Below are 17,906 nucleotides of genomic sequence, written 5' to 3' on the forward strand. Positions count from 1 at the left end.
TTCATGGGTCTGTCTACTCACTGGTTTTCCCGTACCAGCACCACATTGCCATAATTACTGCAGCTTTACACTAAGACTTAATGTCTGGTAGAGTGAGTCCTCCAGCTCTGAGCTCTCACAACGTTGTCTTAGCCTTCTTGGCCCTTTGCAGTGCCATAAAATATCTTAAAATCAACTTATTTAAAAAATGGCAAACAGATAAATCTGTCGGGATTTTAATTGGGATTACATGGAATCTATAGATCAATTTGGGGAGAACTGACTTCTTTACAATATTAAGCCTTCCAATCCATGAACATGGCATATCTCTCTTGCTTATTTAGGTCTTATTTAACTTCTCTCAGTGTTTTATAGTTGTCTTTGTTTTCTGTGTAAGACCTGAATATCTTTCTGTTTTCCCCTAAATATTACAATGCTATACCAAATGACATTTTTTAAAATGGTACTTTAATTATTTACTGGTTTGTTTTTAATCCCATGAAAATTGGACTCTGTTACTCAGAGCTTCCCCCTACCTGATGTTCCATGAAACAACCATCCCACTTGTTAAAGTGGTCTGATATATGTTGGGGAAAGTTGGGCTTAACAAATTAATCTCGCTTCTTTACTGCAGAACTTCTAAAGTCTTTAATGTGCTAATATAATATTCCTCAAGCGTACTTGCCCATATTCATTCAGTATTCAACAAATATCATAGTCAAGTATCATTCAAGATATAAGCCTAGAAAACAGCGATTACTCTAGGTATTTTAAACAGGAGAATTCCATAGACATTCCCTGTCACCGGAAAACAGAAAAACAACAACGAAAAGGAACAGTTGAAAACAGTCTCCGTGTTTCACCCTTCAAACCTCTCACAAATACCTCCAAAGGTGAAACCAATTTGGCCTCCAGGACCATAACTGCAGCTCTCTGCACGATAAGGGGAAACCTGGGCAGAGGCAGAACGAAGGCTGAGCTGAGCGACAGCATCCACAATGGCCGAGCCAGTGCCCGGCGTACGTATGTGCCAGGCAACCCTCCTAGGCAGAGAATACATCCGTGAGCTACGAGACTCTAAGAAAAGCAGGTGCTGAACGAGTTAAGGTGGGTACCCGCCCGCCACCTCTGACAGAACTGCTACATCTGCCAAAACAAGTGTTTCCTGCAACGCGTGTGGTAGTGTTTCCCTCTTGGTACTGAAGGTAAATGTATCACTTGTATCAATGACACACGACGTCATGGCATGCTTTTCTGCATATTAACTTTACCTTCATCTTATTATTTCTCACTCTTACTTTCCCTATGTTCCTATTTCCTGATTTACTTTTTATCGTATTTTTGTAAGCTATTTCAAATCTTCCTCCTTGCAAGAGAACAGATATAAATTAATCAGCTGTTAGTGAAACCCCAGTGTTCACCCATGAGGAGTTAACCCACTCATAAACTCCTTCTACTGTCACTTTTTTGTTGGCTTCACAAATTTGATACAGTAAAAACACAAAACAGAAGCATTCATTTCATTTCTGGTTTCACTTTAGTAACCAAAAGACTGGTGGGAAGATCAGAAGTGGAAGCAACAAGTTCTTTGAAATAAAAAATTAATATAACATGCTCTACGGCATTTCACGATAATTGGCTTTATTAATGTAGAACAATTAATGTTAGCCATAAAAGGATATAATTAAATGTGTTTTATTCTGTTTAAAATTTATTCTGTTCCCTGTATTGCCATTTAATTGGAAAAAACAACAACAGCAAAAATTCGTCAAGCTTACAGTCCATTTGAAATTGATTCCACTGAAATCAATTAGGTTGTTCCAAAATGACAATAGAAAAAGAAAAGCACAGACTGGAATGCATTCCATTTTGGCCCAACAAAAAAGGATTCAATCTCATAAAGCAAGCTGACAGTGTTTATGACTTTGAAAATTCACTGAAACTTTCTGCGTGAATTAGATCCTTTGTGATGCATTTTCTTGAGTTCTACCCATGACTGCCACAGTAACAGGCCTGGGATCAGAACCCAAACACCATTGAAAAATACCAGATAGACCCAAAAGTAGAGCCAACTGTTGGTGTTGAGGTTGGGGCTTCCCATAAGCCAGTCTGGGCAGAAGGTCATCCACCCGCCATACAATTCACACACGCACAGGGTTATCTGTACGAAATGCCTGTTAGAGAGAAAGAGACAGTGATGAAACTGCCAGCTGTACCAACATCATCTCCCACAGCAGAACACCTCCCTCAAGTGGGAACTCAGGTTTCGCACGGAGCTCCCTTGATGGGGCAAGTTGATCACTGATGAAGACCCATGCTTTCCTTTTCCTTTGGAGAAGAAAATGGCAACCCACTCTGGTATTCTTGCCTGGAGAACCCCACGGGCAGAGAAATTGGCGGGCTACAGTCCATGGGGTCACAAAGAGTCGGACACAATGAAGAGACACTTTCCTTGGAGAAGCAACAGTGTCCTCTCTAGATTATGCTTGGAGTTAAAGAAGGTCTCTTGGGTATCTTGGAAGGTTTAGTGAAGTCACGAAAGAGAGACCTGGATGTGAACCTATGAGCTCCAATCTCCCCTGTTGGAAAAGGGCTAATAATAGACCCTTCCTTGAATAATCCTTCGCTGGTGGCTCGGTGGTAAAAAATTCACCTGACAATGCAGGGGACTGGGGTTCAATCCCAGGGTCGGGAAGATACTCTGGAGGAGGGAATGGCAACTCGCTCCAATACTGTGGCCTGGAAAATCCCACAGACAGAGGAGGCCTGGCGGGCTACAGTCCATGGGGTCTGTAGCGTCGGACATGACGTAGCGACTAAACGACAACCACCTCAAATAATACTGTGGAGATTAAATGAGATATATAGATAAAGCACTGTGGCTGGTGCATATTCAGCCATGCGTATGTGTGAAAGTGTTTGAAATAACAAACGCATGGGTAAACGTAGCAGACCCACAGCCACGATCGTGGACATGTAAGGCACCCAGAAGCAAGCTCCAGGAGATGGTGAGGGACAGGGAAGCCTGGCACGCTGCAGTTCACGGGGTCACAAAGAGTCGGACACAGCTGAGCGACTGAACAACTACAAGGCACCCAGAAGGAAATTTTTCCTGCCAACTCTCTATGTAAAATTGGGTGGGGGCAAGTGGATTAAATGACTTTTGATGTTTCTTTCAAGTCTGAAATTTCATGACGAAGTTTTACACAGACTTCTTTGATACAAGATGGTAGAAAATGGAATGCCACTGTGCCCAGCTGACATGAGTCTAAAACCATTCCCTGGGAATCATTCCCGGGAAAGCAATCTGTTCGTTCCAGGTCACTCTGTCCCTAAGGAGGAGAGGAAGGAAATGGAGGGAGGGGGCACAGTCCACAGTTTCAGGGCCTGACTGATGGATGGCTAATCTGCCGTCTTTCTCCTCCATCTCCCCGCTCTTCTGCCTTCCTCATACCTTCTATAAGCTGCTTCTGAAAAGACTTATTTATCTTGCATGTCCAGCTCAGAATTACATAAGAGACTTCTCTTTGTGACACGTGGAAGAGAAGTTTCTAGAATGATTTGGGGGTGGAGGATGAAAATAACTACTCTTTGATTTTCCACAATATTGGTGGCCAGTCACCCAAAGCTGCTAACACTGTGCTTGTCTATACAGGATCGAGGTTGTCACTACCATCATATTTCTAGTGTTTTTTATTTTGACCGATCCCAAATTAAACTATATCAGATGATTGTCTACTCCACTTTTCGTCTAACAAAGAACGGTGGTCATCATCCACTCCACATGTCACTTTGGCATCGGGACAGCTGGTGTTTCTCCTCTTTCCAGCCGGATAGGGAAGAGCACTTACCGATAATGTTTGTCTTTGACGATGGCATAAACGAGGACCAGTGCCAGAGATCCACCCAGGACAACCGTCAGAATTTCCACAGACACGATGGTTGGATCAAAATAAAGCCATCTTGCATCAGCTTTGCCATATTCTTTCCCTAAAAACAAAACACTCTGTTACTCATCTGGCAATTATTTTTACGACAGTAGGTGGAAATGACCATCCCCTGCCACATTTGGAGGAGGTAAAAAGAATAACTGAACTGCCATTCTCCCTACAATCTTCATGATGCCTTAGTGGAATGAAAGAGGGGTCCTGAGACAAAAACCCATTACCACCGGACACAAGTAATGATAACAACATCACATTATATTTGTAAAATGATTCGCATTTTCCAAAGTGCTTTCACAGGTGTGGCTTCTTCACCTCCTCCTTTTTCATCATAAGCAGCAGAATTCTAAACCAATTTGACACAGTCAGACTTTGCAAAGTAATCTTTAATAATTATCTTGGTAGATGCATTATAATTCCTAACTTTAAAATTTCAATATAAAGTTTGTATTAGTCAGACGTGGGAAAATTACTGTTCAGGAAATGTTTATAAAAACACGTTTATTAATAACTGAAGAGGAATTGATTGTTGAGGGGCCAGCAAGGAGGGGAGGGGAGCAACACAGCCTGGACTACAGAATGAATCTGAAATGGACAAAGGGGGCATTTCAGTCTGCTACAGACACAGTATTCACTAACAACAGCCACCACAAAAGCCTCAGTTGTGCTGACCCGGGGGTAGGTGTGCACTAAGAAATCTTTTCAGACCCCATTATCAGGATGGTTTCTTCCAGAAAGCACCATGAGGTCAGAGAGTCTTTTTAGTGCTGGACCGCGGGCCTTGCATGAAGTCATATTTCCTTCCCTCCTTCTCTCTTCTTTCCTTCCTCCTCCTCTCCCTCCTCTTTTTCTCTGTCTTTATTTCTTTCTTTTTCTGTTTGCCAAAGTAATACATGCTGGTCCTAAGATCTCACATAACCAGTGGGGGAAAAAAATACCCCAAAGCCCCCACCTCTTTGCTTCCACTATGGTTCTCACATAACTTAGGAAAGCTATGAATGGTCCTAAATTAGCTACATGATCTGATTGATTGGTCTGAACAGCACAAAACAACAGTCTCTTAATGGTTAGAGTTAGGGTCCCTCCGGGGCTGGGGACAGAGGTTTCTGATGAAAGGCTGTCCTCAGGGAAAGGACAGGCCAGTAAACAGAGTGAGCTATTAAATGAGATAACACAGAGGGACACGCTGAGCGGAGAGTCTGTTAGAGGCAGATGCAACTGGCAGAGGTGTCCAGCCTGTCCTTAGCTGACTGCCAGCCGTGACCTCACCAGAAAACAGCTAACAGCGAAAGTAAAAGTTTTCCCTTTAAACAGAGATACAACAGGTGGGATACAGCTCCTAGCGTACCCAAAATCTAAGAAAATATCACAAGTGCAAGGTCAGTGCTTTAGGAGCGAAGAGATTAGTCGGTATTCAGACATTCACAAAAATAACCCTATTCATTCATTAAAAAAAAAATTATTTATTTGGCTGTGCTGGGTCTTAGCTGTGGCACGAGAGATCTTCAGTCTCTGCTGCAGCACGCAGGATCTTTAGGAGCAGCACGGGAACTCTTAATTGCAGCATGTGGATCTAGTTCCCTGACCAGGGATTGAACCCAGGGCATCAGGAGTGGGGCGTCTTAGCCACTGGACCACCAGGAAGTAGCATATAGACGCCTCTGTGCTAGACCTCAAGAATGCCTAGCACAGAACACAAAGTCTGCCTGCTGGTGGCTCACGCAGTAAGTGATGGGGGCAGAGAATGGGGCCAGGGAGGCACTGCACAGACCAGGAGATGAGGGGTTCGGATCACCTCCTCTTCACCCTACAGGGGAGGGAGAGAGTCCACCCTGGGCTCATGGGGCGGCTCAGCACACAACAGGCGGGCGACCCTGGACGGATGAAGCTGACGGCCGCTCCTCGGTGATGTGAGACTCACAGGCTCGGAGAGGAGGACAGGGGCCACGGGGGGCCATAGGGGGGCCGCACCAGGACACAGAGGGAACAGGGAGGGGCCGTGGGAGGCGGGCTCTGCACTAAGGGTGGGTGAGCCCTGCTCCCACGGGCAACGTGGCTGGCCTGCTGGAGTAATTCTGAGCGCTGGCAGGGCACTGAAGCCGGCTCCTTAGGAACACACAGGCGCCGTGCTGGTCCGCGAGCCCGGAGGGCGTGGGGGTGAGGGCTGCTTGTCTAGACTTCCATTAGATGGGCAAGCAGGGTGGGGAGGGACCGTGCGCTGAGGGCATTTGAGGGCCTCTGGATTTTACCAGGAGTCAAGGCACATGCAACCCTGGATCTTAATCTCAGGCTCTTCTTGTACTCCCAGACCTTCCACTGTTGGTGTTCAGTCGCTCAGTTGCGCTCGACTCTTTGCGACCCTACGGGCTGCAGGACGCCAGGCTTCCCTGTCCTTCACCATCTCCCGGAGTTTGCTCACACTCGTGTCCATCGAGTCGAGGATGCCGTCCAACCGCCAGCAATCAAGGCGATGAAGTGAGGATAAGCACCCCACAGAGCAGTGGCCAGCCCACCATTCATTTCTGTCCCAAAAGGTGCCCGGTCCAGTCTCAAGGGCCAGTTAGAGGAGGGGGTCACTTAACACGAGCCCCACACAGACCCTCGAGTGGTGCGTCAGTTGCCCCCATCTTGCGGAAGTGTGTATGAACTGAAACACAGCTCTCACTCCCTAAATCAAACGGCCTCTTATGGAACTTGTGCTAAGAAATAATCTGCATTACAGAAATAAAGTGCATTTAATGGAGAAACAAACAAACAAAAATCTCAGGTCTTAAATCACAGGAGGCGAGCCCTGAATAGGGGAGGGAGAGGTGTTTCAGGGGAAAAGTTTGAGCAAAAGCCTGGGGCTGAGCGCGCTTGGTGTGTCTGAAACGAGAGGTAATTCAGCAAGTTGAAGGAGACAGGGTATGTGTGCGCGTGCGTGCGAACGTCTGTGCGCACGCGCGCGTGCGTGCGTGTGAAAGTGGGGGCCAAGGGAGCGGCAGGCCCTGCTATCTGCCCGCCCCAGTGGATCAGACCTCTGGCATCTCATCTACCGCTTAACTTTGACCATCTCTTTGCAGGTTCAACGCCTATAAAGGGAGGGAAAGGACAAGCAGAGCATTAACAAACCTAATGTGATCTTCGTCCTTTCTCCTGTGACTGACCGCCAGGCTCGGGCAGAGGTTTAGAGAAAGAGGCACAAGCAGAGCTGGAGGAGGCATCCAGGAGCCAAGCCACGGCCGCGGCCTTTGCCACAGGGCAGAGATGAGAACGCGAGGGGCGGCGACTCTTTTTCTTAACCAAACTCAAGTCAGCCTCCTCCGAAACCCTTTCTCCAAAAGGCCCCAGCACCTTGGGTTCTGGGCTCAGCCCAAGAATCCTGCTGAGTAACCTTAGTGATTTATTCTCTCAACGGCTTTATAAATGCCACACAGCAGTGTTAATTGTATTGACTGTGTCATACATTACATCCCTAGTAAGAATTTATTGTATAATTAAAAGTCTGTACCTTTTGAACATCTTCATCTAATTCCACCTCTCCCCAGCCCCTGCCTCTGGTAACCACAAATCTGATCCTTCTCTAAAATGAGTTTCAGTTTTTCAAATTCCACATAAAAATGAGATATTGTAGTTTTCATTTTTTTCTGTCTAGCTTGTATCACTTGGCATAACGTTCTTCAAAGTCCATCTATGTCATCACAAACTGCAGGATTTCCTTCTTTTTATGGCTGAATAATATTCTGCTTCCCTGGTGGCTCAGGTGGTAAAGAATCCACCTACAATGCAAGAGACCCAGGTTCGATCCATGGGAAGGGAAGATCCCCTGGAGAAGGGAATGGCAACCCACTCCAGTATTCTTGCCTGGAGAATTCCATTGACAGAGGAGCCTGGCGGGCTACAGTCCATGCGGTTGAAAAGTCGGATAAATACAATGCAAGTTGTTTATCTACTCATCGGTCAATGGACACTCAGGTTGTTTCATGTCTTGGCTGCTGTATAATAGATACTGCTGCTATAAATAAGAAGTGTAGATTACCAATCACTCCTGATATCGAATCTAATTCCTCACCCCCCACCCTTTATATCAATACCCTGGCCTGCCTTTAGCAAGGATCCTGTTGAGTCTATCATCAGTCCCCCAGCCTTGATGTTTCTTCTTAATAATTTTCCATCCACTGACTCCGACCCTGTTCCCAGCCTAAAAATCCCTACCTATCCCTGTATTTAGGGCTTCCCTGGTGGCTCAGATAGTAGAGAATCCGCCTGCCTGCAGGAGACCTGGGTTCCATCCCTGGGTTGGGAAGATCCGCTGGAGAAGAAAATGGCAACCCATGCCAGTATTCTTGCCCGGAGAATTCCATTTGGGGGCTTCCCTGGTGGAACTAGTGGGACAGAACCTGCCTGCCGATGCAGGAGATGTAAGACACGTGAATTCGATTCCTGGGTTGGGAAGATCCCCTGGAGGAGGGCATGGCAACCCACTCCAGTATTCTAACCTGGAGCATCCCATGGACAGAGGAGCCTGGCAGGCTATACTCCATGGGGTTGCAAAGAGTCGGACACGACTGAGCGACTGAACATGAACACATGTCCCTGTATTAAGGGTTGAGCCAATCTCTCTCCCACTGCTGTGGTCTCTGCGGAATCAAGTCTTCCTTACCATCTTTAACAAGTTCTACACCCTGGTGAATCAAAGGACAGTCCACAGATCAATATCCAGGAGGCCTTACCCCAGACCCTCTGAATCAGAATCTGCATTTTAACAAGAACCCCAAGCAACCTGTGTCCTTCTGTTTGGCTGTGCTGGGTCTGTGTTGTAGCACACGACTTAGTTGCTCTGAGGCATATGGGATCTTAGTTCCCCAGCCAGGCGTCGGACCTGTGTCCCCTGCATTGGAAGGTGGATTCTTGACCACTGGATCACTAAGGAAAACTAGTTAATATCTCTGTAGAGCAGGAAGAGTCCTGGAGATTATCTACAAGAATGTATATATGTTAACTGTAGCCCACCAGGCTCCTCTGTCCATGGAATGCTCCAGGCAAGAATACTAAAGTGGGTTGTTATGCCCTTCTCCAGGAGATCTTCCTGACCCAGGGATCGAACCCAGGTCTCCCGCATTGCAGGCAGATTCTTTACCATCTGAGCCACCTGGGAAGCCCATACAATATATATACATTTATATACAAATAAATGTTAAAGGTATGGAAAACACCCAGTTTAAATACTGCAGACTCCTCACTCTGCACTCACTGCAAACATTTTAAAATACAGCTTTATTGAGATAGAACCCATGTGCCAGGTCTGTTTTTTCTTAAATCTGTTTAAAGTATATTAATTCAACAAATTTTAGTACATTCCCAGATTTGAATCACCACAACCTCACTTTATGTTAGTTTCTACTTCCCAAAAGAAACCTGTACCCATTGTTAGTCATTCCCCATTTCTGGCCAAATCCCGCTCCCTTCCTGCACCCCTAGGCACCCACTAATCTGTCATCTGTCTCCATAGATCTGTCTCTTCCAGACATTTCATGCAAACAGAATCACACAACGTGGGGTATAGGTACTCATTTAATGGACAGCCGTACTTGGAACTGACCCCTCACATGTGGCAGTGCCAGCGTTTTACATTACTCACACAGTGAAGCAATCAAGGCATCTGAGTCTGTGATGTTTCCCACCATAGACAAGTAGACATAAGGGCCTTCCTGGAGAGAAGAAAAGGAAAACATGCTCTAATTCAGCATCACACCCACAGGATGGCACCGGAGGTACACCCCTGTGCGGGCAGCACCCCTTGCCCAGCGTGCAGGAGCACACGTCCCGGCCGGCACCCTCAGCCCCGCACCGCGCAATCCCAGTGTGTATGGGTGGGGGCGGGTGAAGGCTGACCTTGGAAATGAATCCATCCGAAGTGAATGTTCATATAGGAAGTGCTAGTTTTCAGTGACTGGCATTCTAAAATCAGAGGTGTGTTCAGATGGGGAAAAAAAGTAAGCTGAAAATTTTGTCCAAGAGTCTAAATGTTATAGTAAATAAGCTGAATTCTGGATTAATCCAGAAGTACTTCAGAGTACTTCATTGCGTTTCACCTCCAAAAAACCCAAGATCTCTCTTAACAAACGTGGCATTTAAGTTTCACTATCAGAGCAGGAACTAGATCATTCCTCCTGCATAAGAGCAAATTCAGGAAAATTAAAAATGCTTACAGGCTATACTTAAAATTTTGGGTAAGGAAATCTCTGCAATTATATTTAGCATTTCCTCATCAGAGAAATGTTCCTTTGCCTAAAATTTCAAAAACTGGATTAACTAGGATTCTCTAAGATATCTGATGATGTTCCTTTAAAAAATTTTGTTGCTGGTCAATACAACTTTTTTTTTGTTGTTTCTTTTTACCAAAACAATCACTTATATGACATCCAAACAGTGTCTCTGCCTAAACCCTAAGCTCACTTCTAGTACAAAACTTCCCAGAGGCTACCAGTTTTAACCACTTCTAACTGTAGTTCTGGCAACAATCTTTATACTTACATTACTATTTCTATTACTATTTCTTTGTGCTTAGTCGATCAGTCATGTCCGACTCGTTGCGACCCCATGGACTGTAGCCCATCAGGCTCCTCTGTCCATGGGGATTCTCCAGGCAAGAATACTGGAGTGGGTGGCCATGCCCTCCTCCAGGGGATCTTCCCAACCCAGGAATCGAACCCAGTCTCCTACACTGCAGGTGGATTCTTTACCGTCTGAGCCACCAGGGAAGCCCAAGAATACTGGAGTGGGTAGCCTACCCTTTCTCCAGGGGATCTTCCTGACCCAGGAATCTAAATGGGGTCTCCTGCATTGCAGGTGGATTATTTACTAGCTGAGCTACTGGGGAAGGCCCACTATTAACTGCCCATCCTGAAAAATTACAATATAAATTATACTGTTTCCCCTTCCCTTCCCTCCATCCAATTTTTGATAATGTAGGGGAGGAAAAACTTCTTCCTCCCCTCCTAGGTTCTGTAAGCTGGTTTAAGAATTAATTGACATAAATGGATTAAAAAGAAAAGCATACACATTTGATTTACTATGTTGACATGTACATGGGAATCTTCAAAAGGAAAATGACCTGAATAAGCTGTCAGGCCCCAAAACTCATACGCCTTTTTACCCAAAGACCAGTAACTGCAGGGATGTGAAGAGTCCAGGGGGCTTGGGCTGAGGAGTACTGTCCCCAGGAAATACATGGGGAGAAACTAACGGAAGACAAGGGTTATTTGAGTCGGGCTCTTTGCACAAGACCATTTCAGCACTGACTCCCAGTTCCCAGTGAAATGAACGTTCTTTTTCTCCTGGTAAAGGGAGAGCACCTTTCTCAAGGGAAATTCAAAGACCTGATTTGAGCTAGAAAGAGGGGAGATCAGAGTGCCCTTCCACATCTATTGTTCTCAATTGTCTTCTGTTCAAAATCATCAACGTGCCAAAGTGGCAATAATTTGGAGTGGCGTGTTCTGAACTCTTTTAACAGCTACATGCTGCTGCTGCTGCTGCTAAGTCGCTTCAGTCGTGTCCGACTCTGTGCGACCCCATAGACGGCAGCCCACCAGGCTCCCCCGTCCCTGGGATTCTCCAGGCAAGAACACTGGAGTGGGGTGCCATTTCCTTCTCCAATGCATGAAAGTGAAAAGTGAAAGTGAAGGTGCTCAGTTGTGTCTGACTTTTAGCGACCCCATGGACTGTAGCCAAGTTCTCTTTATTTTTTTTTTTTTTTTTTTTTTTTTTTAATTTTATTTTATTTTTAAACTTTACATAACTGTATTAGATTTGCCAAATATCAAAATGAATCCGCCACAGGTATACATGTGTTCCAAGTTCTCTTTAATTCTTCTGTTAGTTATTCTGAACTTGTAACTTCAGGAATAAGCTTCAAACCTCACCTGACTCCTTCATCAGTGCTGTGCAGTATATGGACTTCTGTGATATCAGGCGAGTATGAGAACCCCCAGCAAGCTCTCTCCCACTCCTCCCCACTTCTCTCAGCCTCTGTTCACTTTGTACACTGCTGAGATTGATCGCATTTCCATTCTTGTTCTGTAAATGTATTTGTCTTCCTCATTTTATCTGTTAAGTAGATTCTCAAAGCTGAAAAGTCAATCAATGCTCTATTGACAATATGGTGATTATATAATCAGTGTTCATTGGAAGAGGCCACAACGTCTTACTCTACAAATCGGTATTTCTGTCACTTAAGAAGAATGTGGCAAATGGAATATTCTTTCTTACCTTCATACATCTCTCAAAATGATGCTACATTTTAGTTTCCTTCGACTTTGGGCCAGGACTTTCTTATATTTTGGTTTATGCCACAGTTTGTAATTGCCTTTCTTTTTCTCTAATTGAGAGAAGAAACCCTACTTTCTCCCCATCTCATTAACATAATCTTACAGCTTCTTGTCCATTCCACTCTTTGCTGAACAGAGGCTTGAAGCTGGCTTCTCTTTTCTTCCTTTAAAAGATTTATTTATGTATTTATTTATGGCTGTGCAGGGTCATCATTGCTGTGCTCGGGCTTTCTCCAGTTGCCGGCGAGCGGGGGCTACTCTTTCTGGAGGTGTGAGGGCCTCTCACTGTAGCGGTTTCTCTTGTTGTGGGGCACAGGCTGTAGGCACACGGGCCTCAGTAGCTGCAGTGTGTGGACTCAGCACCCGTGGCACACAGGCTTAGTCGTTCCACGGCAAAGTGGAATCTTCTTGGATCAGGGACCGAACCGGTGTCCCTGCATTGGCAGGCGGATTCTTCTCCACTGAGCCACCAGGGAAGCCCTATATTTTCCCTTTTCTTAACATTCTGTAAGTTACCTAATAGGTAAGTGTGGTTTACTTCAGAGCATATATGAAAATCCCATTCCTTAAAGGAGATAAAAAAAATAACATGAGATAATGTTTTTAAACAAGAAGTACTCCCTGTCTACTTTGTAGCTCCTTATTCTCACCAGCTGATTTTTTTATTTTTAGCAGAGCCATAGGAAGTCCACATCACTTCCCTGGCATGGCTGGGGAACTTTCTAGACAAAAATACATCTGCTGGACTGGCCAGTAGGGGCAATGAAGCTGAGCTGAATATGACTCTCTGTGGGGCTCAGTCCACCTATCTGTGAGATAAAGGACTTCCCAAAATTAGACTGTTGATCTCATGACTTCCACGAGCAACCTCTTCAACTGAGCCATCTGCAAACCGGGACCCTGACATCCTATCTGGTTCTTTCTTCAGGAGGAACTCTGTGGGTAAATGCAGGATGGGGACCTGGATCTAAGATCAAGATCAAAGTCACTGGAAACATTAGTTACTATTTGCCAAGAGCCAAAATTACCTGTAGAATTTTAGAGAATGGAAGCAGACTTACTTCCTCCCATGAATTCATATTTTATATCAAATGAACCACAAAGCCCTTTTTCTTCCCTGTTAAAATTATTTCCAGGCTCTGGAAGATGAAATTTATACTAACTTGCAGAATAAACTTGGAAGGTTATCAGCTCCAAAAGTCTTTAATCATACTATATGGTGAAGAACTAGCCATCCAGAACCAAAATTCATGTTTGAGCTCAACAGCTACCTGGAGATTTTAAGGACCAGATGAAAGGTGCTTGGTAAGCAGCAAAGGCCATCAGTAGGGTGTTGCTTAACTGGGAAGGAGGGCCTGAACAGGTGGAGGGGTAAGCACCCTGTGCTGCAGGCTGGAGATCTGGGTGAGCGTGAGCAAAAAAAAAAAAAAAAAAAAAGCAGATTTTATTTCTTATATTCCCTGCTACCTTGACCTCTCTGAGTTTCAACTCCCTCATCGATAGAAAGCAACAGAGTAAAGCTCTCAACAGATGTTTGATGAATGAAGAACTGAATGAATGAGCGAGTCATGAGCAGAATTAGGCTAGATCTTCACCTTTCGCAGAGTGTCTCTTACTGACTGGAAACTCTGAGTGCGGCACTTGGTCCTCTGACCTCGCTGAGCGGTGGCCCGGGTGGAGTGCCGTCAGAGGAGGGCCAGGCACGGAGGAAGGGGGCCCCATTGAGGGTTGTGGGGTCAGAGCCTTCTAAGCCCCAGCCTTTCAAGTAGGAGTGGGCTGTGCGTCCCACACCTGCCACCGGTCATCAGTCACGGGAAGGCCAAGCTCGTGGCAGCCCCCAGGGCAGACTCCCTGACTGACTGGGCTTGAGGCTGTCGCCAAGAATTTCGGAGTGAGTGCAATTATTCCTACCACTGTCTGAGAGGCAGACACCTGTCCCCTAAGAAGCACAGCCTGAATTTTTACAGAGAAACTCACTCAGGATGCAGGGGCAACATGACAGGAAGTCTGGGTTCCCTTGAAAATACTTCAGCAATAATGAAAGAAAAAGGAAGGGCAGGGGGAAGAGAGGGAGGGAGAAAAAGGAAAAGGTGACAAATGAAGCAAGTGCAGCAAAATTTGAAAACACCAAACCTGCTCATTACACTAGTCTCTCTACATCTGTGCATGTTTAAAATTTTTCACAGTAGAGCTTAATTTAAAAAAAGATACATGGGACTTGCCTGGTGGTCCAGGGGCTAGGACTCTGCACGCTCCCAACTCAGGGGGCCCAGATTTGATCCCTGGTCAGGGAAATAGCGGAGAAGGCAATGGCAACCCACTCTGGTACTCTTGCCTGGAAAATCCCATGGACGGAGGAGCCTGCTGGGCTGCAGTCCATGGGGTCGCTAAGAGTCGCACATGACTGAGCAGCTTCACTTTCACTTTTCACTTTCATGCACTGGAGAAGGAAATGGCAACCCACTCCAGTGTTCTTGCCTAGAGAATCTCAGGGACGGGGGAGCCTGGTGAGCTATGGGGTCGCACAGAGTCGGACACGACTGAAGTGACTTAGCAGCAGCAGCAGGGAACTAGATCTCACGTGCCACAGCTAAGACCTGGTACAACCAAATACATAAAATAAATACTTAAAAAATATATATATATAGCACCTTTTCAAACTGTTCATGGTTAGATAGCATCACTGACTCATTGGACATGAATTTGACCAAACTCCCAGAGATGGTAAAGGACAGAGAAGCCTGGCGTGCTGCAGTCCATGGGGTTGCAAAGAGTAGGATATGACTGACTGAACAACAACAACATACAGCACTTTGTCAAAAATGAACTGCTGTCCCTTGCGTTTCTGGGTTCCTGACTCAGGACCCTATGGTCCCAGAGGTCCTCTGTCCTCACACTTCTCACCAGCCCCAACATGTCCTACACACACACACACATACACACAAGGATAAAAAGCAAGGAGAGCCAATGACCATGACCGCAAAAAGAAAGGGAAAACGGTCTTGGTGTTTGCATTCCCTTTTCAAATTACCTGTGCCCTTCTGGTGAACGAACAGCCATCGACATGCTAGGCCCCTGTCCTCCTGGCTCCGGGTGACAGGCTGAGTGAATTCTCCACGTTGTCCGGTTAAGTCTGCAGAGAAGCTGCAGAGTGGGCTTCCACTCACTGTGTGTGCATGCTAAGTCGCTTCAGTCGCGTCCGACTCTGTGCCTCCATGGACTGTAGCCCACCAGGCTTCTCTGTCCGTGGGATTTCCCAGGCAAGAATACTGCAGTGGATTGCCATGCCTTCCTCCAGGGGATCTTCCCGACCCTGGGATCAAACCCGCGTCTCTTGCATCTCCTGTACTGGCAGGCCAGGTCTTTACTGCCAGGGCTCACCCTGATAAGGGCTCTTTTCCTGTTACAACTCACCTGTCCTTGCCCCACATCGGTGCTCCCAACCCCCACAGCATGCTGACTTTCCGTCACACTTTTCTTTACTCTTCCGACATCCTTTCTGGTGGTGTACCTTTACCATTTTAACTATTAAAAATTATTGAAGTGATACGTGCTGTAAGTTAAAAAAAATTTACAAAAAGCTATAAGGTAAAAGGTAAAAGTCTCTTTCTCTCCCAATCCCCAATCCCACCTGCCAAAGACATCACTGCTTGAGTTCCACGGTAGCCTTCAGGAAATTCTTCATGTATATGTTATTATATAGCTACAAATATTTAAAATACTTTCTCCCTGCCATTAGTTTTCCTACTATCAACCTAGAGGGTGATGAGGACAATTCCACAATGTTTATTGACTTAAAAGATTTTAAGTTCAATGTATCAGGAATTTTGGTTTAAAAACCATTTAATTCATATTAAATGCTCCAAAATGGGACTGGACTATACCGTCTAATTGAGCTGCTAACAAAATCAACTTAAAAGCTAAAATGAATCATGGCAAATAAATTAAGAAACAAAGGCAAGACTTCCCTGGCAGTTCAGTGGTTAATACTCTGCATTTCCAATGTTCAATTCCTGGTCAGGGAACTAAGATCTCACGTGCCTTGAAGTTGGGGGGGGCGGGTGGGGGGGGCGAGGGAAGGCTGGTCTCATCTCATTTTTCACTTAATGTGTTCCAGACATGTAGTTCTAACAATGCATTTTATAGACTTTGAGACAGCTACAAGTCAAAGCTCAGATTTTAAAAACATGCTTGAGCTGGGCAAGTTTCTGCTATTTATAACTCAATGACCAATTGGTAAAGAATGCTCAATTTACTCATTTCACCCTTAAAGAAAAATTTTTATAAGCCTTTATAGGCTTTATAGAAATAAAAGAGAACATACATTTTCTTCTTGTAATTTGTGTTTGTATTTGTAAAGGCTGAATTTATAGTTAAATATATTTGCAAAGTTTAAAAAAAAAAAGTGTTTGAATGAAGAGCCAGAAAAACTGCAATGCATTAAGAATGGGAGAATAAAGTGGAGTAAGAATAGAATCAATACATAAATCCTGTCCAAATGTATTAGCATTTACTGATCTGACTCATAAAACCTCAGCCTAATCGGACTTGATTTTTCCATGTCATGGCAACAGCACACACCATTGTTTCTGGAAGGATCAGCTGCTTCAGCCTCCTACAGCCCCTCAATGACAAGGTTTATTGACTTCATAAATATATGCTGCCCAGCTGTCATCCGCTTAATGAGGCGACGACTTCCATTCGATGGAACCATTCCATTCGGTCCTAGCAGGCGGGCTGTTGCCTGATATTAACAATGGACCATGCTGGCCCTTTTAGAAGTTCGGGTACCACACAGCCACACAAGTTCTATTGTTCCTACAACATGGCAGCTTAGTGTTTGCTTTAGGACTTAAAAACCACTTCTCCCCTTTAAAGAATATACCCTCCTTTGCTGAGGCAGTTACTTCTTAGATTTGAAACCTTCCAAGGCTCATCGTTATTGGTCATGTGTATTATTACATGATTACTTAGGGATTGGATGAAAATTAAAACTTAATCCAAGTAAGAAGGATGGTGAGGAGGGGTCACAAAAGGGACAGAGGAAGGATGAACATTTACTGAACTCTGCTAAGCTCTGGGCACTGTGCCCAGTGCCCTTCATCCTTGCTATTCATATATGGTCCACAGACCACAGCTCAGGCACCAGCTGGGAGCTTGTGTGGACTATCAGACCCTAGCCCAGACTTACGGAGATTCCTGGGCACAGTCAAGTTTGAGAAGACCTGCCCTAAATTACCAAGTTTATTTAATCCTTTCAACAACCATTCGAAAAAAACATTAGTTCCATATTTTATGTCTACAAATTTGGGGTAGACATCTCAAATTTGGGTCCTGATCTCAGACTTCCAGGCTCCAAAACTGTGAGAAAGAAATTTCTGTTGTTTATAAGCTACCCAGTGTGTGGCATTTTGTTGCAGCAGCCTAAAGAGACTAACACAATAAGGAAACCCAGAAAGAAAGTTTCCTTTCTCCCTCCCTCCCTTAAAAAAAAAACAAAAAACATTATTTTGCTTTTTATTTCTCTTTGCTGCCAAAAGAGTTTAATGCAAAATACAAGTATGAGTAAACAATGAAATAAATAATTTCCCCAGTGCTCAGCAGTAAAGAATCTGCCTTTCATACAGGAGCTGCAGGAGACTCAGGTTTGATCCCTGGGTCGGCAAGATCCCCT

The 17,906-nt window shown here is 45.0% G+C and overlaps 1 protein-coding gene across 1 annotated transcript in view; it reads right to left on the bottom strand.

Moving 5' to 3' along the window:
- Positions 1-1,658: 1,658 nt before the first annotated feature.
- EBPL (EBP like) overlaps positions 1,659-17,906 on the bottom strand; it is a 29,502-nt gene continuing 13,254 nt past the window's right edge. Inside the window, exons 2-4 of the mRNA XM_055542192.1 lie at positions 9,544-9,613; positions 3,831-3,969; positions 1,659-2,153 (exon numbers count right to left, since the gene is read on the bottom strand). Coding sequence (XP_055398167.1) covers positions 1,913-2,153; positions 3,831-3,969; positions 9,544-9,613 — 450 coding nt within the window. The 3' untranslated portion in view covers positions 1,659-1,912. The remainder of the gene's footprint in view (positions 2,154-3,830; positions 3,970-9,543; positions 9,614-17,906) is intronic.

Source organism: Bubalus kerabau, chromosome 12 (assembly GCF_029407905.1).
Source record: "Bubalus kerabau isolate K-KA32 ecotype Philippines breed swamp buffalo chromosome 12, PCC_UOA_SB_1v2, whole genome shotgun sequence".
NCBI lineage: Eukaryota > Metazoa > Chordata > Mammalia > Artiodactyla > Bovidae > Bubalus > Bubalus kerabau.